Source organism: Heteronotia binoei, chromosome 21, assembly GCF_032191835.1.
Source record: "Heteronotia binoei isolate CCM8104 ecotype False Entrance Well chromosome 21, APGP_CSIRO_Hbin_v1, whole genome shotgun sequence".
Taxonomy (NCBI): Eukaryota; Metazoa; Chordata; class Lepidosauria; order Squamata; family Gekkonidae; genus Heteronotia; species Heteronotia binoei.
The window spans coordinates 94584225-94607461 of NC_083243.1; the positions used below are offsets into that span (position 1 = coordinate 94584225).

At 45.2% G+C, this 23237-nt stretch overlaps 1 protein-coding gene across 1 annotated transcript in view; it reads right to left on the reverse strand.

Annotated features, from left to right (window-relative positions):
* Positions 1-710: 710 nt before the first annotated feature.
* Positions 711-23237, reverse strand: part of NR1H3 (nuclear receptor subfamily 1 group H member 3) — a 92838-nt gene continuing 70311 nt past the window's right edge. Inside the window, exons 7-9 of the mRNA XM_060261683.1 lie at positions 16841-16954; positions 7419-7513; positions 711-3692 (exon numbers count right to left, since the gene is read on the reverse strand). Of these exons, the coding sequence (XP_060117666.1) occupies positions 3546-3692; positions 7419-7513; positions 16841-16954 (356 nt within the window). The 3' untranslated portion in view covers positions 711-3545. The remainder of the gene's footprint in view (positions 3693-7418; positions 7514-16840; positions 16955-23237) is intronic.

The window sequence follows — 23237 nt, forward strand, 5'->3', positions numbered from 1 at the left end:
TCCTTTCTTCCTCAGGGGACCAGGTGGGGGAGGAGCCTCAGCCAATAGAAGAAAGAGAGGCATGGCTCAGTAGCTCTGTTGTGCAATTGAGAGGGCCTGGCAAAGCAAGCTATTCCTCCCCAAAGAAAGAGCCTCAGCCAATGGAGAAAATAGAGGTTCTGTTCTATAGCTGCTGTGCAATTGAGCAAGCCTTGCAAAGCAAGCTGTGATGCAGAAGGAAGCAAGAGAGAGGAAGAAGAAAGCAGATGACAGCCAGTTGCTTGGGGGCCTGATTTGGCCCCTGAGCTGCATGCCTGACACCCCTGCTCTACATGATCTCACGAATGGTTTCCTCTGGCCAAATAAGGTGCAACCTGCCCCCCACTGAAGTCATGGAAAACTTTCATAAACATGAATTAGTTTGGATTGCTCCTCTAAACTATAGATACATGCAGTAATATCTGTCATACTATTTATAGCCACAAAATTGTACCAATTATTTCTCTAAACAGTAAACTAAGGCATCATATAATTTCCCTCATGAACTATATACAGTCTGACAATACACTGGATTTGTGTAGTCATCCACCTTCAAACTGGATTTGTGTAGTCATTCACCTTAATTTTCTTTACCGGCTTGACTCTTCAGTCCTTGATACAATTAGGTCTTATTTGCCATTTCAGAAGATGTGGAATTTCTTTTTAATCTTATTCACATAATGCAATACAAATTCTGTTATTAGCCTTTATTCTTTTGCATAAAATTACATTTTGCCAACCATTAGTTAAAATACAGAATTAAATGGCAAAAATGTTGCAGTTACAATGATCTATAAAAACAGATTTAAAAAATGGTTATATAAGTGCTTTACATAATGAAGGCTAGTGGTAAACAACCAACCTCAAGTGCAAAACAAACACAAGTCCAACACCACAGGTATGGCACTTGGTTAAAAAGTCAATATTCACATTCATTTGTGGGACCAGACTCTCAAGATGCTTACAGGACATGTAAACTTAATCCCTAATAATAAGGGAAGCACATAACACCTGACCAGCAGGAAATCTCAAAGTTGATTCCTGGCATCAAACAGTTTGTTTCTACTAGCATGTAGATCAATGAGTATTGTCAGATGAATTATTCCTCTAGCAGCAGGATCCTATGCTGAATTACGTAAACTGAAACCCACTGAAAACCTGGGCATAGGCTTGTGTAATTCTGTGTAGGATCATGCTGTAAATACTAAATTATTTATGGGTATAAAGACCAAAGAGTCCAGAGGGATAAGTCGACATAGTTAAGGTAGAAAAGAAAGGATACAAACAAACAGATGTCTCTCAATAGATGAAGGCCCTTTCTTACTCTTAACAGGCAAATGAACAAGCTTGTATCACACATCCAAATTGAGTTCTATTCTTTCCTGAAGAGATCTGAGAGAACTAAACATTACATGCAAATGCATATAACAAACCCCAAATTGGTACTTTTGTAAGAGAACAGCTGTTTTGTAATGCCAATTTGGAGCAGAGAAATGGGGGTGAGGAGAATGTTCACTGATTCACTGCTCAATACTCCCCCCCATCACCAGCAGCAACTTCAATCCTCCTTCAGGTGCTTTTCCCAGCCTAAGGATGCCATATGCTATATATTTATCCTCAAACTTCCAGGAGGAGAAAAATGAAAGGGGATGGGAGCCACAGGCTTAAACTGGTGGGTAGAAATAGGGTTAAGCAGCCCACCACCAATTTTTCCAAACCATCTCCTCCTGATCTGTTCCCTTTTTTATCTAAAAGCAGCCATCAAATTTGGTGATATGGATTTGCATATAACATTTATTTCCACATTCTGAGATGTGCAGTCTGTAGGATAGGCTGTATATACTAAATTTAGCTCAATTGCAACATATATACACATTAGCTGTGCTCTTCTACAGATAGCTCCAAATCTGAGGAGTGAGAAGATTCTTTCCTCCTGTTATGGACAGTGTTTCAGCTCATGAGGATCCCTTCAGGTCCTGATGCCTGACAGGGACTTGTGTGAGCCAGACCAATCATCACAGCTAGAGTCTGGAGCTAGCCACACAGGGTATCTTGGAGGAAAAGGTATTTGCTTTTGAGTAAGCCAATTCCCATATTCCTCTTTGTGCTGAGCAGAGTCTAATAAAACCATCATCCATGGAGACAAGGTCAAAGAATATGGCTGCCATGTGGGTGGGAAAATCTGAACATGCTCACCCACATGACAGCCATCCATGTTTTACTGTGATCTTTCCCAAAACTTCAGAGCAAAGCAAGTTTAAGAAAGATCAGAAAAAAGACATATAAAAACAGCCAGGAGGTACACAAATGCACCATGACGCTGCGGGGAAAGAGGAAAAAAACAGCTTCCCAGCAGCATTTAACCCAGGGCAGATAGCCTGTGAAGATGGCCTTGTATTCCTTTGTGTTAAGTTTCCTTATCCCTCTTCCCCAAGCACTAGCAAAAAAATGTGTTAGACAGGATCCAATAGAAGGTTTTATCATACTACCACTTTTACTAAAACTGAGGAAACAGAGATATAACTGACTGTTTCTGCTTAAACAGGAAAAAGCAGCATTGGACAGCAGAGCACAACACAGTGCTGTTTAGCGCAGATTCTATACGTATGATGTGCATTAAAGGACACCAGGTTTATGTTGGAACAGCACTAATCCACAAGCACACATGCTTCCCACTTAAAAGGTTAGGGATTAGGACTGCAATCCTATATATAGTTACTTGACAGTAAGGTATTTACTTTTCAGCTATTATGCACAGGACCATATTGCCCAAGTTTATGAAGCAGTTGTACAAAGCAGACAACTATGATTAAACATAGGTCACCAGCACATTTAAATTGTACATGTGACTGGCCCTGAAATATCACAGTGATAGTTAAACACTTGGGACAGGAGGATAATGACTGGGAAAAGTTATGAGCAATTTTTTCTACTGTACAGCAGCGTCCCAGTTCACAGTCTCCCTTTCCAACAAGTCAGCAAAAAACGGCACTTGGTGGCACTAGAAAATAGCAACACTTTTAGAAACGAAGTCTCATGAAGAGGAAATACCATAAATGTTCTCATCTGTGTCCAATCTGCTATTAATTTTTGTCAATGGCAGAATATATTAAGTACATTCTCATGTATATATGTGTATATATATATATACAAAGTACATTCATTCCAGAGGAATTTCTTCCATGAAGTGGATATACAAGGGGCCATGCCTTTGAAACCCCTGAGAAGCCTCTTTGTATGCCTGGATGGCAGGCCAGATCAACATCATAGTAAAAGTGCATAGAAGAAGAAAGGCACTGGAGGAATTATTAAGGAGGATTCTTCATCTCTACCATGTTGAGGAGTTTCTGTTGTTTGTCCTGCTTCTGCAAAACCAAAAGAGTCCATCTTATTTGCCTTCTGATTTGCTTTATCAGATAGAAGAAACCACTGGCCTAAGTGCTTTGGAGAGGAGAGAACAACTTCCTGTTAGCATGAGGTGGACAGTGGGGGTTACTTTAGTGGGTCAGTGCCCTGGGAGAGTGCTGTCATTCATTGACATCCCATATCTCTGATAAGAGTGGTGGCAACTTCTTGTCTTGTAGACGAAGAGCAAATACCTGTTCAGAATGGACACTACTTAGAGTCCGAAGACTGACCAGTTTCATTAACATCCGTGGGAACATTAGATGATCCTGCAAGTCACACACAAAGACAATCTCATCAGACAGTAGTGAGAGCCTATGCAGTCTAGTTCTCAGAGTGCCATATTAGGATTTGGAAGACTTAACTTCAAATAACCTCTCAGCCATGAAGCTCACCAGCTATACTTGGGCCAGTTACTCTTTTTCTTTTTCTTTTTAAACATTTATTGATCAATACACAACATACAACAAACTGACATCTATACCTAACATATAACATAAATCTCTAACTAACCACCGTCCTCTTGCACTCGCACCACCACCCTTCCACCCATCCATACAAGGAGCTTGAAGGACTTATCAATATACAATTTCTATTTTCTCGTAACAATTCCCATACTTCTGGCCCGTACATATATTGGTTCCCATGTCTCTCTACATTCTTGCAAATTTCCATCTTGTAACCTTTTAGTCAATGTATCCATTTCAGCGGCTTCAAATAATTTTAATAGAAATTCTTCTCTATCAGGTATTTTGGCAACTTTCCAATATTTTGCATATAAAATTCTAGCAATCGTGACTATATGGAGTAATAATTTTTTCACTGTTTTGGAGATACTTTCTTTACAGACACTCAATAAATACAACCCCGGCAAATGATGGGACCTTATTTTTAAAAAATTTTGGGTCCAGATATTAATCTGGGACCAATATTTTTTGGCGTGCCCACATTGCCACCATATGTGATATAGAGTCCCCTTGTTTTTCTTACATTTCCAACATTTATTTGAGTAGTTTGGATATATTTTAGCTAGTCTTTCTGGGGTAAGATAACAACAATACATCATTTTATATAAATTCTCCTTAAAAACCACTGATTTTGTCAACTTTAGATTTTGTTTACAAACTTTTTCCAATTCCGCAAAATCAATATTAAATCCAAAATCTTCTAACCACTTTATCCAACTTTCTTACTCTCTTTCTTCCTACCTCACTTCATAGGGTTGCTGTGTGAATAAAATGGGGAAGCATAAAAATGTACTAAAGATAGCTCTAGATCATAGAATAATAGAATCATAGAGTTGAAAGGGACATCTAGTCCAACCGTCTGCACAATGGAGGAAATTCACAAGTACCTCCCCCCCCCCCCACACACACACAGTGACCCCTGTTCCATGCCCAAAAGATAGAGGGGGGAACTCTCCAGGATCCCTGGCCAAACTGACCTGGAGAAAAAATGCTGACTGACCCCGAAGTGGTGATCAGCAATTCCCTGGTTATGTAAGAAAGGGCCACTAGAACTAAGCACCGGTGCAACCCTTCCTGCACTCCTTCTTATGGTCTGCCTAATTCACAGAATCAACATTGCTGTCAGATGGCCATCTAGCCTTTGTTTATAAACCTCCAAAAAAGGGGAATCCACTACTTCCCGAGGAAGTCTGTTCCACTGAGGAACCACTCTGTCAGGAAGATCGTCCTACTGTTTAGTCAAAAAGCCTTTTGATTTAATTTCAACCCATTGGTTCTGGTCTGAACTTCGGCAACAGAAAACAACCCTGTACCATCCTCTATATGACAGCCCTTCAAGTACTTGTTTATCATATTACCTCTCAGTAGTCTTCTCTTCAGGCTAAACATAATCTGCTCCATCTCTCTAACCTTCTCAAGTATCAGTTTCCCACCTACAAAATGGGTCTAGTAATGATCCACTAAGAAAGTTATTCTGAGACTAAATAAGATTGTAAAGTATTTTATATACTACAATATATAATAAAAACCTCAATCTGTACTAAGTATATAATTTTTTAAAAATTAGAGATATTTATTGTACTGTATGATTTTATGTTGTAACCCACCCTGAGCCTGCTTTGGTGGAAAAGGCAGGATAGAAATCACATCAATAAATAAATCATTCTTCACAACCACATCAATATCACAGGTGCCAGAAAAGTTCTGTGCTCAAAATAAAGTGTGCTAATCTCCACAGTTTCCATTTACTGTTTCATGTAATATATTCCAATCTTATTCTTTGGGAGGGAAAAGATTTGAGTGTTAAATGGCAAAAACAAAACAAGGGTCTGAGGCTGGTAAGGCAGGGATAATGAATGAAGAATCGTAATGGCATGAGGTATGAAGCCTGGGCAAGACACTGAAATCAATTACTTGGAACATTAGAGATCCTGTCCAAGTTTTCATGCCTTCAATGAGCACATTTCCAACCTTTTTTTTCTTTTTTGCTCCCACAAATCAGGGCCATAGTTTAAAGGCAGAAATATATTCAATCCTCCAGCATGTCCAGCTGAAAGGATTTCAGGAAGCAGGAACCCAAAGTGGTGCTAACCAATGTTCCCTCTAAGCTCTAGAATCTTGTGAGCAAAAATTCTACTTTGTAAGCTACTGGCATTAAAGTTGTGAGCTACTGCATAAATTAGTGTGCTCTGGGGTCATTCTTCCTGACCTAAGACAAAAATGTGTGAGCTGGAGTCTAAAAATCTGTGAGCTAGCTCATGTTAACTCAGCTTAGAGGGAACACTGGTGCTAACACTGTTAGGAGAACTTATATGATTTACCATAAGAGAATTCCTTATATTCAGAAGAGAGACAGAGATTCATTACTTAAACTGCAAAATCCCAAAATATGTCTGTCTTAAGAGAATCAAGCTGCGAGACCATATGTATTATACACAGAAGTTTTTATCTGTTATCAGGACTTTGAAGTTAACATAAAAACTCATTTATATTGTCTCGCAGCTTGATTCCCTTAAGATACAGGCATATTTTGAGATTTTGCAATTTAAGTAATTAATTTCTGTCTCCCTTCTGTTAACTTCCTTCTTACATCAGTATAGAATTGCTGTTTATAGGAGACAGGAACAAACAGTAGGCAAATGTCCCCTGCAACAACATGGCTGAAGGTACCTCAGTGACCATTTCTACAGTAATGGAATTCTCCGCATAGACATTTTTAAAACTGCTCGTTATGTGAAATTTTCCACAGTAGATTTTTCCTCACCAGGCACAAACCCAAAGTTTTATCCTTCTTACCCCACATTTTCAGAACTCACTAAAACTGGGGATTCCAAAAATGCTGGGTAAGAAGGAGAAAACTTCAGGTTTGCACCTGGCAGGGCTATTTTTGTAGAAAAAGCCCAGCAGGAACTCATTTGCATTTTAGGCCACACACCCTGACATCAAGTGAGCCGGAACTGTGTTCCTGTGCATTCCTGCTCAAAGGAAAAAAAACCCTGGCAGCTGGGGAGGAGAAATCTACAGCAGAAAATTTCACATTATGCAGTTTTAAAGACATTAATGTGGAAAATTTCATTACTATGGAAATTGTCATTACTCTCTTCAAGAGAAAGGTGGTTTCTTTCTGTTGCCTCTGTAGATAGGAATTACATCATTTCTCTATTTTATACAGTGCCTCCCACAGGATAAATGCTTAACAGAGGGAGAAGGCCATAGCTCCATGGCAGAACATATGCTTGGAGGTCTCCCGTTCAGCTCCAGAAATCTCCAGATAAAAGTGCTCAGGAAATAAGGTTGGGGAAACCCATCACCTTGGAAATTGATTGTCAACAATCTGGTTTAAAATCAGGTGGCCTCATATGGAAATAGTGGCATTTTTAAAAAAAAAAAAAAAATGAAGCCGCAGATAATTAAGCATCAGACTTTTTTTGAAAAAATTAGGAGTATTTTAATCAGAACATACAGACACAAAATATCCATCTCTCTAGTAGCACTGTGATTACTCAAAAGTTTGATCTATATACTTACAGTTGGTCTATGGATACAAATGTAAGAATGAAGAGCTTCTACGTAGGTGTGCTGCAGCCTTTCCACTAGGGGCTGGTCCTGAACATTCGGTCGGTCTGCCAATAAGCAGATTAAAGCTTCATAGTTAGCTGAATGCAAATTAGTAATGCTTAACCTGCTCCTATTAAACTTCCAGACCTTCAAAGCTATCTCTCCTCCCTATGCCTGGACCCTCAACTCTCCTCCAAACAAGCAGTTGAGAAACAATATACAACATAAATACTGCTGCAAGAACCCATTTCTCCATCTGTTGTGACTGGTCGGTATTTATGAAAGATTTTCTCAAGGAAAAAATCAATAAAGCCAAGAAAAAGTCCCAACAATTTGAAATGGATAAACAATAATCATAAGACTCAGCCATAAATCAATAGATATTCCTATGAAAACTGGCCTTCAGGGAGCCATTCTTTCTCAATCATAGCCCCCATCTGTAATGACAATACTGTTATATTGAATTAACTCACAGAAGTGTTGTCAGATGCAGTATAATACAAAGTATTTTATTCATTCTATATTAATTTCATCATCATCATCATCATCATTATTTCATAGGATTTGTTCAGCATGGCTGGATTGTACTCAGTGTTTGCAAGTCAAATACTTATGTCTATATAAATCATCCAGACAACCACACAGGAAAAGAAGCTCCACATCCCTACTCTGCCCATGTGGTTTCATATACACTGTCACAGCTTTGAACAGAAAAACAGACAAGGTCTCAGAAACAAATCCATTATCATAACTCTGTATTTCTCAGAAGATACACAGTATCACTGCACAGCACATTCTCTGGACTAATTTTTTCTCTGCCACTGATACTCTCAGACCCAGAGTCAAGGAAAAGACAGTTGAAGTTCAAGATCTTTATTCCAGCTTCATGGGCATAGACACGCTTTGTTGGAACTGACCTCTCTGTCAGTTCCCCCAACTTATAAACCTTTGCCCTGACCGTTATAATTCAAGCCAAAGCGCACCAAGCAAAAGCGGCGGTTTTGCGCAGGGTTTTTGCTAAACTCTCATCACCGCAGGTGCTCACTATCAGTTCATGGTTCGCATCTCCTCCAGCTCTTGCCCTTGGTTACCTAGCAACTAGCCAATTCCCAGACATGCAATCCTCCCTCCAGAAAAGCAACAAGTTACAGTTATATCAAAGGCATAGCAAGTGCAGCATAGCATTGAAGCACAGCATAGCATTGTACAATTGAATGCACATGACAAGAGGAACAAGGTGGAGTGACTCTTGACATTCTGCCCCCCCTAAGACCCCTTTCCCCCAGACTTATTAGGATGTTTGTTGTAAAAGTCTTTAATTAAAGCCTTGCAGCTGGTATTTTTGGAAGTGACCCACTCGGCCTGACTTAATGGGAAATGAGTCCATTTGATGAGATAGAACAGTTCACCACGTTTGATCTTGACATCAAGGATTTCCTGCACTGTTGGAAGGATATATAACAACATAAGAACTGTTCAAGCACCGCGTTGGTGCATTCCATGTGCCTGTTCATCTGTGGGTGGTAGGCTGAGCTGAGCCCTTGCTCCATTCCTGCTAGTTCACAGAGGTGCAACCAAAATTTGGCAACAAATTCTGGGCCACGATCGGAGATCACCTTAGCAGGGAAGGCGTGCAGCCTAAAGATGTGCTGGATAAACAACTGAGCCAGCTGCTTGGCCGTGGGGAGTTGCTTACACGGCACAAAATGAGCCTGCTTAGAAAAAGTGTCCACTACCACCCAGATCACTGTCTTCCCCATTGAGGGAGGTAAGTCAGTTATGAAGTCCATGGATATGCATTCCAAGGGGCGTGAGATGGGGGGAAGAGGTTGCAAGTGCCCCGGCGGCAACCCCCCCCCCTTTTTAACCATGATACAGGTGGGGCACCCTGTTGTATATTCTCCCACATCCTTACGTAAACCTGGCCACCAAAATTGTCGCTGAATCAAATGGACTGTCTTTACAAACCCAAAATGCCCCCCCCCCCCAGTTTGGAGTTGTGTGCCCTCTGGATTACTCGCTCATGTAAAGAGGGGGGCACGTAGAGTTTCTTCCCTCGGTGCCAAAACCTATCCTCCGTTTTTGTTAATTGTAAATCCTCCTCCGGGGGACTGTCAAGGAAAGCTTGTTTCAGTTCAGTTAGGAACCCGTCAGGAGGCTCCCTTTCCTTCCAGATCTGCGCATGCGTGGTTCGGAGGACATGAACAATGAGTCGATAACCTCCTCCCTCTTGCTATCGTGTTGAGGGAGGCAGGACAACACATCCACCAAAAAGTTTAGTTTTCCGGGGATGTGCCCCAGCTTGAAATTGAACCACCGAAATAGCCCTGCCCACCTTATTTGCTTATTGTTGAGGTTGTGGGTGGCAATGAGGGCAGCCAAGTTTTTATGTTCTGTCCAGAGTTCAAATGGTTCCCATGCCCCTTCTAGGTAGTGCCTCCACTTTTCTAGGGCCAGTTTGATGGCGGAGGCTTCCTTGTCCCAAACTGACCAGTTACATTGAGACAGGCTGAACTTTTGAGACAAGTATACGCAGGGGTGTAATTGGTCATTTGGCCCCTCCTGGAGTAACACGGCTGTGCGGGCGACGTCGCTCACATCACATTGGACCACAAACCTTTTGTTTTCATCGAGGTGTATTAGGCAGGGCTTGGAGGTGAACCGGGCCTTAAGTTCATCAAATGCCTTTTGGCACTCCCCCATCCACAGAAGGCTAGAGCTATCCTTAGTGGCTTGCGACCCCTTTCCCTTGGTTTTCAACAGTTCTGTGAGGGGCAGGGTGATCTCAGCAAAGTTATTGATGAATCCCCTATAAAAATTTGCGAACCCGATGAAACTCTGAAGTTGTTTATGGGTTCAAGGGGGCTCCCACTCAGCCACAGCTTGTACTTTGGTAGGATCCATTCCCAGGACCCCCATGGAAATGCGGTATCCCAAAAAGTCGAGCTCTGTCTTGTGAAACTCACACTTGGACAGTTTGGCAAATAACTTGTGCTCGAACAGTGTTTGTAGTACCTCCCTTACCAACTGAATGTGTGAGGGTAGGTCTTGCGAGTATATCAAAACATCATCCAGGTAACAGTCCACGCCCTTATATAGGTATTTATGCAATACTTCATTGATTAAGTTCATGAATACCCCTGGCGCCCCCTTAAGACCAAACGGCATGACCAAGTACTCATATTGGCCCAGGGGTGTATTGAAGGCTGTTTTCCACTCGTCCCCCTCCTTGATGCGCACCTGGTAGTACCCATCTCTGAGGTCAAGTTTAGTGAAGATTTTCCCTTGGAACACCTTTCCTAAGAGATCCTGTATGAGGGGGAGGGGGTACACATTATTCATGGAAATCGTGTTCAAGCCGCAGAAATCAGTGCAAAGCCATAAACTGCCATCTTTTTTCTTTCTAAATAGCACAGGAGCAGCATGGGGGGATTTGGTGGGTCGGATACAGGTTGAGTTCCAGGAATCTCTGTAACTCCTCCCTCTCCCTCCAACTCATTGAATATAGCTTGGCTTTGGGAAGTGGCTCCCGCTCCACCAGTTCAATAGCACAGTCAGTGGATCTGTGGGGGGGGGGGAGCTCATCCGCCTCCTGGGCATCAAACAACGTTTGCAAGTCTCAATACTCAGGGGGCAGACTGGGTACTTCATCTCTGGTGATGCAAAGCTTCTCAAGCTGGGGAGGGGGTTGTGGGCCCCATTTTTTATTCCACCGGTGACTCTCACACACCGGATCCAAGAAGTAAATGGCACTCCCGCTCCACTGGACCAGCAGGTCGTGGTCAGCCAGCCACTCCAGGCTGAGGACGGCTTGGAACTTGGCAGCCAGGGCAATAATGAATGTGCAAGGTTCCCAATGTTTCCCCACCCCCAAGGCACACACTTCGGTCCCCGTCCTACATGGCTCCCCCTTCATTGGACTCCCGTCCATTTGTTCAAACACATAGGATTCTTGCAGGGGCACCGTCTTTAATCCTAGCACTTCCACCAAGCTCAGGGATAGTAAGTCTTTGGAGCATCCTGAGTCCAGTAGGGCCCTGATGCAAAAAAATTGTTTCGTAACAGGGTTTACTAGTGTTATGGGTACATAATACAAAGTCCTGAATAATCTCACCCGTAATAGCACAGCCATGGCTCTGACCTGCTGTTGTGTGCTCCTCACAGCAGGTCTGGGTCGTTTCCTAGCAGCTGAGCTCTCCATCCTCCTCCTCAGGGACCGGTTCACAGAACTGCAGCAGTGCTAACTTAGCCTTGGCCGTTGGAGCTCCGCTGCCGCCAATTTTCTTCTTAGCCTCTGCCTTCAGAGGTGTGGAGGTCCACGGCTCCTTTGGCTTGCTGGGGCATTCACTGGTGATGTGATTCCCCCGCCCCGCACTTGAAGCACAACTTTGCTTTGGCTCTCCGGTCATGCCCCTCACATGAACAGGGGCGCGCTTGGGTAGACTGGATCGGGGTGTCTTCTCCCACGCTTCTTTTGGGGGGGGGCCTTGTTGCTTCTTATGGAGGGCAATCATCTTGTTGCGATCCTCTATTTCGCGAGCTAGCTGGGTCCAACCAACCAGGTCTTGTGGCTCCCCCAGTTTCAGGGTTTCTCCATATATGTGAGAGTTGAGGCCCCTCTTGAATTGCTCGATCCTGGCCCCATCATCCCATCGCTAGACTTTGGAGTTCAGCGCCCTGAACTCGCTGAGGTATTCTCGGACCGATCCAGCGCCCTGCTTCAGGTCTTGTAGGGCCGCTATCGCGTTGGTCTCCTGTAGAAGGTCTTCAAAGTGGCATCGTACAGCCCTAAGGAGGTCCATGGCCGAGTTCAGCGCAGGGGATCGCCTCTCGAATAGGGTGACATGCCACCGGGCCACCGAGCCTTGGAGGCAGATGCCAATGTACACTACTCTCGACTGCTCCGTAAGGAAGTTACTTTTATTTATTTATTTATTTATTTAAGATTTATATCCCGCCCTTCCCACGAGTGGCTCAGGGCGGCTTCCAACAATTAGTCAAACATAAGAACATAAGAACATAAGAGAAGCCATGTTGGATCAGGCCAACGGCCCATCAAGTCCAACACTCTGTGTCACACAGTGGCAAAAAATGTTATATACACACATACACTGTGGCTAATAGCCACTGATGGACCTGTGCTCCATATTTTTATCTAAACCCCTCTTGAAGGTGGCTATACTTGTGGCCACCACCACCTCCTGTGGCAGTGAATTCCACATGTTAATCACCCTTTGGGTGAAGAAGTACTTCCTTTTATCCGTTTTAACCTGTCTGCTCAGCAATTTCATCGAATGCCCACGAGTTCTTGTATTGTTGAGTTCTTGTAAGATTAGACAATATTTAAATATATAAACAGTTAAACATTTAAAACAGTTAAAACCTTAAAAACCAGTAAACATTCCAAAAATATAAATATAAAACAGGAGTCTGGCAAGCTACATTGAGTTTCTCATCTTAGCTAGGTGTAAGCAAGCCGGAAGAGGGTCGTCTTACAGGCCCTGCGGAACTGAACAAGGTCCCACAGGGCCCTCACCTCCTCCGGCAGCTAATTCCACCATGTAGGGGCCATAACAGAGAAAGCCCTATCTCTGGTGGATTTTAAGCGGGCTTCTTTTGGCCCAGGGATAGCGAGAAGATTTTGAGTTCCCGACCTCAGTACTCTCTGGGGAACATGTGGGGAGAGACGGTCCTTCAGGTAGGCAGGTCCCAGGCCATATAGGGCTTTAAAGGTAATAACCAGCACCTTGTACCGAACTCGGTATATCACTGGAAGCCAGTGCAGGGTCCGAAGACCCGGCCGAATGTGTCCCCATTTTGGAAGACCCAGTAACAGCCGGGCCGCAGCACTCTGCACCAGCTGCAATTTCCGAGTTCAGGACAAGGGCAGCCCCATGTAGAGGGCATTGCAGTAGTCTAACCTCGAGGTGACCGTAGCATGGATCACTGTTGCTAGGTCGTCGCGCTCCAGGAAGGGGGCCAACTGCCTTGCCCGCCTAAGGTGAAAAAACGCGGACTTGGCAGCGGCTGCTATCTGAGCCTCCATCTTTAGAGAAGGCTCCAATAGTACCCCCAAGCTCTTGACCCTGTCCGCCGCCGTCAGCGGCGCACCGTCAAAAACTGGTAGGGGGAGTCCCCTTCCCGGCCCCCGGCGACCCAAGCAAAGGACCTCTGTCTTCGCAGGATTTAGTCTCAGTCCACTCAGTCTGAGCCACTCAGCCATGGCCTGTAGTGCCCGATCAAGATTTTCCGGGGCGCAGACCGGCTGGCCGTCCATCAGTAAATAGAGCTGGGTGTCATCAGTGTCATCGGGCAATCCGGGCAAGAGGCCGCATACAGTCACAATGAAGTATGCTAGTTCCGATGGATCCCCATCAAATCTCCCTTCACTTACTCGGGGGCACCCGGGCACCGCCACCGGCTCCTCCGGCTCAGGTTGAGGTTGTGGCACCTGGTTGCCACCCACGGGTTGCTCACCTCCCGCAGGTGCTCCCCACCACCAGCAGGAATCGGCGGTCTTTCCCCCCCGCCCCCCTCGGGCTGGTTGCAGGGAGGATGCAGCTGCGATCCGTTCCCCCATCGCTCGCACTTGCCAGGGAGGTACTGCATCTCTTGGATCATGAAGGCGTGCATGGCTTGCATTTCTTCCCGGAGTTGGGTGCTTTGAGTGGCTAAAGCTTCTTGTATCCACTCCGTAGTTGAGTCCCCCAACCTGCCAGACCGGGGGTCTTCCCCTCAACTTTTGTCGCCCTGGAACCTCCACGGGTGGTAGGAGCGTTGCAGTCCCAAAAGTCGGTGGTGCTGCTGGGGGTCCTCTCTCAGATCTCCAATAATACTCTCCCAGAAATCCATGGAGCCCCAGTCTTTCTTACGCACCGTCACAGTGACCGGAGTGACCCGCAGCCCTTCAGGTTAGGGTTCTTCCTCACCGTTCGTTTTAGTAATCCCCATAGCCTGGTCCTGTTCACCAGCCATCATGAGTCTGGGGTTAGGCTAGGCCAGGGTGATAAGTCAGTTCCGACAAAATGCCAGACCCAGAGTCAAGGAAAAGACAGTTGAAGTTCAATATCTTTATTCCAGCTTCATGGGCATACACATGCGTTGTCGGAACTGACCTCTCTGTCAGTTCCCCCAACTTATAAACCTTTGCCCTGACCGTTATAATTCAAGCCAAAGTGCGCCAAGCAAAAGCGGCGGTTTTGCGCAGGGTTTTTGCTAAGCTCTCATCACCGCAGGTGCTCACTATCAGTTCATGGTTCACATCTCCTCCAGCTCTTGCCCTTGGTTACCTAGCAACTAGCCAATTCCCAGACATGCAATCCTCCCTCCAGATAAGCAACAAGTTACAGTTATATCAAAGGCATAGCAAGCGGAGCATAGCATTGAAGCACAGCATAGCATTGTACAATTGAATGCACATGACAAGAGGAACAAGATGGAATGACTCTTGACACTAAGTGGACATCCTACCATTAAGCAATGACTCTGTGGGGGTAACTGAGGAAAAGGGCAGCTTTTGTATTATCTGCCTTTTATTAAGGACTTCAGTAGGATTGCATTATTTCTCAATCGTTTACACACTTTTTTCTTCATAAACTCCTGAGTGAAAATGGGATTGCATGGTCTGCAGTTTGCAAGTACCAGTTTGGTGCAGTGGTGAAGTGTGCAGACTCTAATCTGGGAGAACCGGGATTGATTCCCCTCTCCTCCAAATGAAGCCAGCTGGGTGACCTTGAGACAGTCATAAGTTCTTAGAGCTATTCCCTCAAGAGTAGTTCTCAAAAGAGCTTTCTCAACCCCACCTACCTAACAGGGTGTCTGCTGTGGGGAGAGGAAGGGAAGGAGACTGTAAGATGCTCTGAGACTTCAAGTCAAGGGTGGGGTATAAATCCAATCTCCTCCTCCTCCTTCTTCTCTAGATCAGAGGTCCCAGCCTGGTTGATGGGGTGTGAACTGGCAGAGACTGACCAAGAGAGAGATCTTGGGGTCGTGGTAGATAACTCACTGAAAATGTCAAGACAGTGTGCGTTTGCAATAAAAAAGGCCAACGCCATGCTGGGAATTATTAGGAAGGGAATTGAAAACAAATCAGCCAGTATCATAATGCCCCTGTATAAATCGATGGTGCGGTCTCATTTGGAGTACTGTGTGCAGTTCTGGTCGCCGCACCTCAAAAAGGATATTATAGCATTGGAGAAAGTCCAGAAAAGGGCAACTAGAATGATTAAAGGGCTGGAGCACTTTCCCTATGAAGAAAGGTTGAAACGCTTGGGGCTCTTTAGCTTGGAGAAATGTCGACTGGGGGGTGACATGATAGAGGTTTACAAGATAATGCATGGGATGGAGAAAGCAGAGAAAGAAGTCCTTTTCTCCCTTTCTCACAATACAAGAACTCATGGGCATTCGATGAAATTGCTGAGCAGACAGGTTAAAACGAATAAAAGGAAGTACTTCTTCACCCAAAGGGTGATTAACATGTGGAATTCACTGCCACAGGAGGTGGTGGCGGCCACAAGCCGGGGGTTTAGATAAAAACATGGAGCAGAGGTCCATCAGTGGCTATTAGCCACAGTGTGTGTGTGTGTGTGTGTGTATATAAAATTTTTTGCCACTGTGTGACACAGAGTGTTGGACTGGATGGACCATTGGCCTAACATGGCTTCTCTTATGTTCTTATGATGCCTGTCACCACTGTTTGTTAGAAGAAGGAGGGGTATAAATCCAATCTCCTCCTCCTCCTCTTCTCTTCTTCCACCATTTCTGGCACCTGTCAAGTGTTTTTAGGAAGCGGATGGGGGCAAGTAACTCTTTTCCAGCAAGGCTTCTGATTGACTATTGGAGATTTGATTGGCTGTAAAGATTTTCTAAAAGGTTGCTTTAGCAGCAGCTGCCACCATAGCAGAAGGATCTGCATTGCACTGAAATTAAGCTGTGACAATCATTTTGTGGCTGGCTCCACCTCTTGTGGCAGCCATTTTGTTGCTGTGCCTATCATGCCATGTCAGAATTCCAAATGTACCCACAGGCTCAAAAAGGTTGAGAATCCTGCTTTAGATTATACAGTATTTGGCCAAAACAAGGGCATTTTCAAATAAACAACTCCATGCTAATGCTTTTCTTTTCATTCTATTTTTATTGTGGGCTTCTTCACTTTGTTCTGCTCTTGAATGCTGGGGATGTTTTATAAATTATCTACTTCAGACTCATATTTGATTGTTGGCACATTATAAAGACAGTCACTCAGGGAAATGAAATCATACCCGCAGCACAAATTATCCTTCAATACTAGCGTTAGCACCCTCTCCCATATGTGTATTTGATAAAGAGGTCAACCATTGTTTCTAGTTTTTGATTCTGTACTAATACTTTCTATGCCCTTCCATGCTTATTACCTGCAGAAAAAATGCTGATAGCAATTAAAAGTGCATATTCGGCATCACTCAGCTGTAGTTCATTCATTCCTTTTGAAAATTCAAAGATGGGGTTAATGAACTCAAACTGTAGGCCTGGAAGAAAAAGATAAAGAGCTGGTGGTTAAAAATCAATATTGCTTATTCGTACTGCAGGAAAGCTGACTGAGGATATTTGGAAACCAGATGTGTTCCTGTCCTGAATTCGACAGAAACATATAGGGAGAGGGGGATCACTGATTTATATTCCTAAACTGTATTCCCTTCATTGTACACTCCAAAAAAACTCCATGAGACACATCAATCCCAAATCATAGAGTTAAATCCAAGGTTTCTACAAATGGAATGTGGTCAAGGAAATATTTTTACCATCTTTCCCAAATTGACCCTTGAATCTCAGAAGAAGTCATATATTAATTTAAACAGTTAAAACAATAAAAATACAATAACAATCTGATAAGATTATGTTAATTACTAATCATGCCACTGCCTTGTGGAGTGGGGGAGACAGGAATGCCTGATAGATAGAAACCATCTCCATCCTCAACCAAATGCCTGGCAGAACATCTCTGCTTTGCAGGCACTGTAGAATTGCATTAGATCCTGCAGGAACCAGATGTTATTCAGCAGGGAATTTTATCAAATTGCGGCCAGGGTAGAAAATGTCCTGGCCCTGGTTGAGGACAGCCAGATGTCTCTCAGGCTGGGGATCACCACCAAGTTCTTATCTGCCAAGTGCAATGCTCTTCAAGGGGCATACCAGGAGAGGCGATCCCAAAGATATAGGGATCCCAGAATGCTAAGGGCCTAGAAGGTTAACACCAGAACCTTGAACTTCATCTAGTACTCCATCGGGAGCCAGTGCAGTTCATGCAGCACAGGTTGAATATGTTCCCTTTGTGGGGTCCCCTTAAGGACCTGTACTGCCACATTGCAGACCCATTGGAGTTTCCAGGTCAGTCTCCAGGGTAGTCCTATGTAGAGTGGGTTACAGTAGTCTAATCTGGAGGTAACTGTTGAGTAGATTACTGTGGCTAGGTCAGGGTGAGACAGGTAGGGAGCCAGGTGCCTGACCTGGTGCAGCTGGGATAATACCATTTGGCCAGTTTGGTGTAGTGGTTAAGTTTCAAACTCTTATGTGGGAGAAACAGGTTTGATTCCCCACTCCTCCACTTGCAGCTGCAGGAATGGCCTTAAGTCAGCCATAGCTCTCTCAGGAGTTGTCCTTGAAAGGGGAGCTGCTGTGAGAGCCCTCTCAGTCCCACCCACCTCACAGGGTGTGTGTTGTGGGAGAGGAAGATCAAGGAGATTGTGAGCCGCTCTGAGACTCTGCGATTCAGAGTGGAGGGTGGGATATAAATCCAATATCTTCATCTTCTTGTGATCTGGGCCTCTACTGACAGGGAGGCATCCAAAACCACACCCAGTCTCCTGACAGTTGAAGCTAGTAAAAAGCACACTGTCAAGAGCTAGAAGCTGGCACCCCAAATCTGAATCCCACCTGCACAGCTGCAGAACCTCTATCTTAGTAGGATTCAGTCTCAGCCAGCTCTGTTTTAACCACCCCACCATGGCCTCCAGCCCTTCCACCAGATTTGCTGAGGTGGAATTAGGCTGGCTGCCCATCAGCAGATATAGCTGGGTGTCATCAACACTCTGGCGATGTCCCAGCCCAAAGCTCCACACCAGTTGGGGGAGGGGGCACATGTAGATGTTAAACAGCATTGGAAAGAGGATTGCTCCCTAAGGAACCTCACATACTATAGGCACCTAACTGACACCTTCTCTCTCAGCACTACGCTTTACCCCTGACCTTGGAGAATCCAAGAGTCTAAGGACAGCCCCACCCAATATGCTACATATTTGGGGAAGTTGCAGGAAGAAGCAAAAGTCAGCCAAAATGACAACTCCTACCCTTGTGGCCTTTTTGTTTCATTCATGGAATTTGTTTCACTTGTACAAGGCTGAAGAAGGAACAAGTTTAAATGATTGCAGAAAAAATGCAATCCCCTTTACCACTACCACTACCAGCACCATGCCACATGTCATATTGTTCTAAAGGGTCCTCTGGCCATCAGCAAAAGCTTAGTTGTGTGCAGTAGTCTGCTAGGGGAAGAGGTGCATTACATCTGCTGCAATCCACTCTCTGGTACAGTCCCCTGCACCAGCATCTATGTGGGTGGCTCGGGGGGCATGCTTGTGTTTAAGTGGCTCCTGAAGTCCTTTCAGTCTGGGAACATTTTTCCAAACAGATGCAAAGTTGCACCATCAAAAATGGCAGCATAGCCCATAGGTGTCCATTACATGAGAAAATTAGCTCCCCACCACCACCACTGCAGTCATGTCCATGGCTCCCCAATCAGCTCGAGGACACTGACTTAAGGGCGCAACCAATCACTTCCCTCCCCTTTAGTAGCCAAAACCCTACCTCAGCACCCAATCACAGTCCCCCCAGCCCTACAAATATTTATTTATTTATTTTGTTACACTTATATCCCCCCTCCCCTGATGGACTCAGGGCAGCTAACAGCAATAGAATTAAATCATTACAATAAAATCCTTAAAACATCTCTCAAAAATATACCGTTCTAATTCCTAGATGGCATTATTATTAGTTCTTAATTAGCACTCTTTACTATGATGTTATTAGATATTGTTTAGCGCATTACATTTCTGTTTGGGTTGGGGTAGTAAAATGTACTGGGTTCGAAGCATGAGGACGCCAGGAGATAGTGAATTCAGCTCCTTAATAAGTGATTCAGCATAGCAAGGTAAAAACAGAACTAGCTAGCAGGGCCAAGGGCCCTGCTTATATGCATGCAACTAACCCCACTCAAAAACCCATTAAACACAACTATAGGTTAACAGCTAGCCCAATGATCTATGATAGGCCACCTTCTTGCATCCTTGCGGCTATTGCTCTGGGGTCTCAAGCTCAGCCAAGTCTCTGCTGGCCCTAAGGCCAAACTCCAGTCCCAATACATGACACTCCTCCCCCCCAAAGTTTCCCAACACCTAACAAACATAGTCTCTAAGATGTGCTGGTTTCCGTCGCTCCCTGTTGGACTGAAGAAGCCCCTCAGGTGTGGCCGAGGAGCCTGGTTCCCTTGTCTGGGCTGTTGGTGCCAGGCTGCTGGAAGGCTGCAGCAGGGGAGAGGTTGAAGGGTCGCCGATGTTGGAGGTGCCCAGTTGGGGTTCCTCTGATTCCTGGTGGTCTGGCTGGGTGCTAACTCCCGCTGGCTCTGGCCGAGGCACCGATCAGGGTTGCTCCGTGATGTCCAGCATAGCTTCCGGCTCGGCAGGGAGCATGTGGAAGCAGAGTTGATCCACGTGTCTGCGCAGAACTTGGCCACCATTGGTCGATAACTCATACGAAACTGGGCCCGTGACTCAGATGACTCAGGAGGGGATCCTTGTGAGGCTGCTGCTGAAGTTCCGGGCATATACAGAGTCTCCTGGGGAAAAAACTCGGGGCGCCTCCTGGCACTCTGGTGATGGCCAAGGTTCGGGGACTCTGTCTGGGTGGAGACAGTCCAGTCTGGTTGTCAGGTGGCTGCCCATGAGAAGCTCTGCAGGATTGCGACCTGTGGCAGCACTTGGGGTCACTCGATGGCCGAAAAGGAACGCAGCTAATTGGTGGTCCCAGTCCCTGTGAATTAATCTCCAGAGAGACTCTTTTGTGGTGCGCACCATCCATTCTGCCTGTCCATTGGTGACTGGGTGGAACAGGGCAGAGAAACAGGTTGCTTACCTGTAACTGATAATCTTTGAGTGGTCATCTGTGCAGTCACACTGATGGGAAATAGGCGCCAACGCCGATCACAATAGGTAAACTTAAAAGCTGCGGATTTCCGCGCCTACGTCCCAGCGCGCATGCCCAGAAGCCCCACTGCACATGCTCACTGAGACAGGAGCGGACATCCCGCCAGTTCCTTCTGACCGCTGCATAATCCCAAAGAAGGACCGTCAGCAGAGAGGAAGGAGGGCGGGTAGTGTGACTGCTTAAATCTCCGTGCGCGAAGTCAAGCCGAGAGAGTGTGACTGCACAGATGACCATCGAAGATCATCAGTTACAGGTAAGCAACCTGTTTATCTTCTTCGTGGTCTCTGTGCATCACACCGATGGGAGATTAGCAAGCCAAAATCCTACCTGGAGGCGGGTGCAATGGTCCATCAGCAGGAAAGAGACTGCAGAACAGCACGGCCCACCGACATATACTGGCAAAGACGTAGGTCCAGCGCATAGTGAGTCACGAAAGTATGTGGAGAGGACCAGGTGGCAGCCTTGCAAATGTCCCAGAGCGGAACACCCTTCATGAAAGCCACTGAAGTTGCCATAGCTCGAGTGGAATGGGGTCGTATGGGCACTCGCAGGGACTTCCTGCTCAATAGATAACAAAGTTTTATGGTTTCAGTTATCCATTTAGAAAGCCTTTGGGACGATATCCGCTGCCCTAAGGATGCTGTGGCATAAGATACAAAAAGTCTGGAGTCCCTCCGAGAGGGATTTACACAATGGAGATAGAAAGATAGTGCTCGTTTCACATCCAGTGCATGCAGTCTCCAGATTCAGTAGCCGGATTAGGAAAATATACTGGCACGTAAATTTCAGTGTTCAAGTGAAAGGAAGAAATCACCTTTGGAAGAAAGGTGATATCTGGACGAAGTACTACACCTTCATTGGTGAAACACAAGTAGGGAGTGTCACATCTGAGTGCTGCTAGCTCACCCACTCTCCTTGCGGACATAATTGCCACCAGAAAGGCCATTTTCCAAGCCAGCAATAGGAGAGATCAAGTGGCCATCGGTTCAAAGGGTTTCCCAGAGAGAGCATGTAGAACCAAAGATAGGTCACAAGCCAGAGTAGGCTGTCTCACAGCAGGATATAGTCTAGAGAGACCCTTGAGGAACCTCTTAGTATCAGAATGCGTGAAAACAGAATGACCATCGATCTGGGAATGATTAGCAGAGATGGCCACCAAGTAAACACGTAGCAATGATACTGCTAATCCCTTATCCAAAAGGGAAAGAAGGAAATCAAAAATTGTAGGTAAGCCCACTGCTGACAGGTCTAAGGAAAGATCAGAAGAAAACTGAACAAATTTCGACCATTTATAGGCATAAGATTTGCGAGTAGACGGTTTCCTGCTGTTCAATATGATGAATTGAGCTCTGTCTGACAATGGATTCAGTGTAGACGCCATGCTGTTAATTTTAGATGAGGAACATCGTGGTGTACCACCCGACCTTGGTGAGAGAGGAGAAGATCTGAGGCCTGAGGAAAATGATGGAATGTTCCCTTGGCTAGATGAAGAACCAGGGAAAACCAGTGCTGTCTGGGCCACCAGGGTGTTACGAGGATACCCACAGGTCTTTCCCTCAATATCTTCTGCACTACCTTGGTGATCAGGGGAATGGGGAGAAACAGGTACACATGATGCTGATGCCATGGCACGAGAAGGCCGTCCCCCAAGGACAGAGGATCTGCCCCTCCTCTGCAGCAGAAGAATTTGCATTTCCTGTTGTTGCACATAGCAAAAACGTCTATCTCCGGAGTTCCCCAATTTCGGAAGACGGGTTGAAGGAATTTCCAGTTGAGCTCCCACTTGTGGAGCGAAGTTCCCCCTCGACTGAGGAAATCTGCACACACATTCAAGTCCCCCGGAAGATGTGTCGCCACCAACAACACGCCCATTGTTGTGCACATCTCCCATATGTTCAGAGATAGTATACAGAGTCTGCGGGAGACCGTGCCCCCCTGTCTGTTTATGTAGGACATAGCCGTCGTGTTGTCTGTCATAATGGCTACCGTTTTGCCCTTGAGAAGTGCCTGGAAATACTGGGCTTCTGGCTTCGGAATCATGATGAGCTGACCGGTCCTATGAACAGGGACAGCCTTAAGCCTCTGTTCAAGGCAGGAAAAGGCTTTCTTTGGCCTTCTGCCTACATTTCTCAGTTGGAGATTTGTCCAGGATACACACAGAAACTCAGAGGAGGTTAACCTTGGCTGATAGGGAGCTCCGTTGGGGGCTCTTTAGAGGCTTTGAGAGACCGCCGGAGAAGAATGGCGTTTTTCATCATCTACAGAGGCTTATAGAGCCATTCAATTGGCATAAGCTTGACAAGGTCCTAAGCTCTTTTGGGACTGATGAACATCTGATATTTAAAGAGACCAAAGCTAAGCTGGATATCAGTGCAGAGGTAACTGATTACAATCTTTCGCTCCGGGACTTTTTTAAGGGAAACTAAATAATTTTGGAAGGTGGGAAGGGGTGATCTAGAAAGAGGGGAAGACAAAGAAAAGAAAGATTGAATTTTGGACTTTGTTAAAATAAGGACAATGCTAAAAATTGGGAAAGAAGTATTTGTTTGAAATACC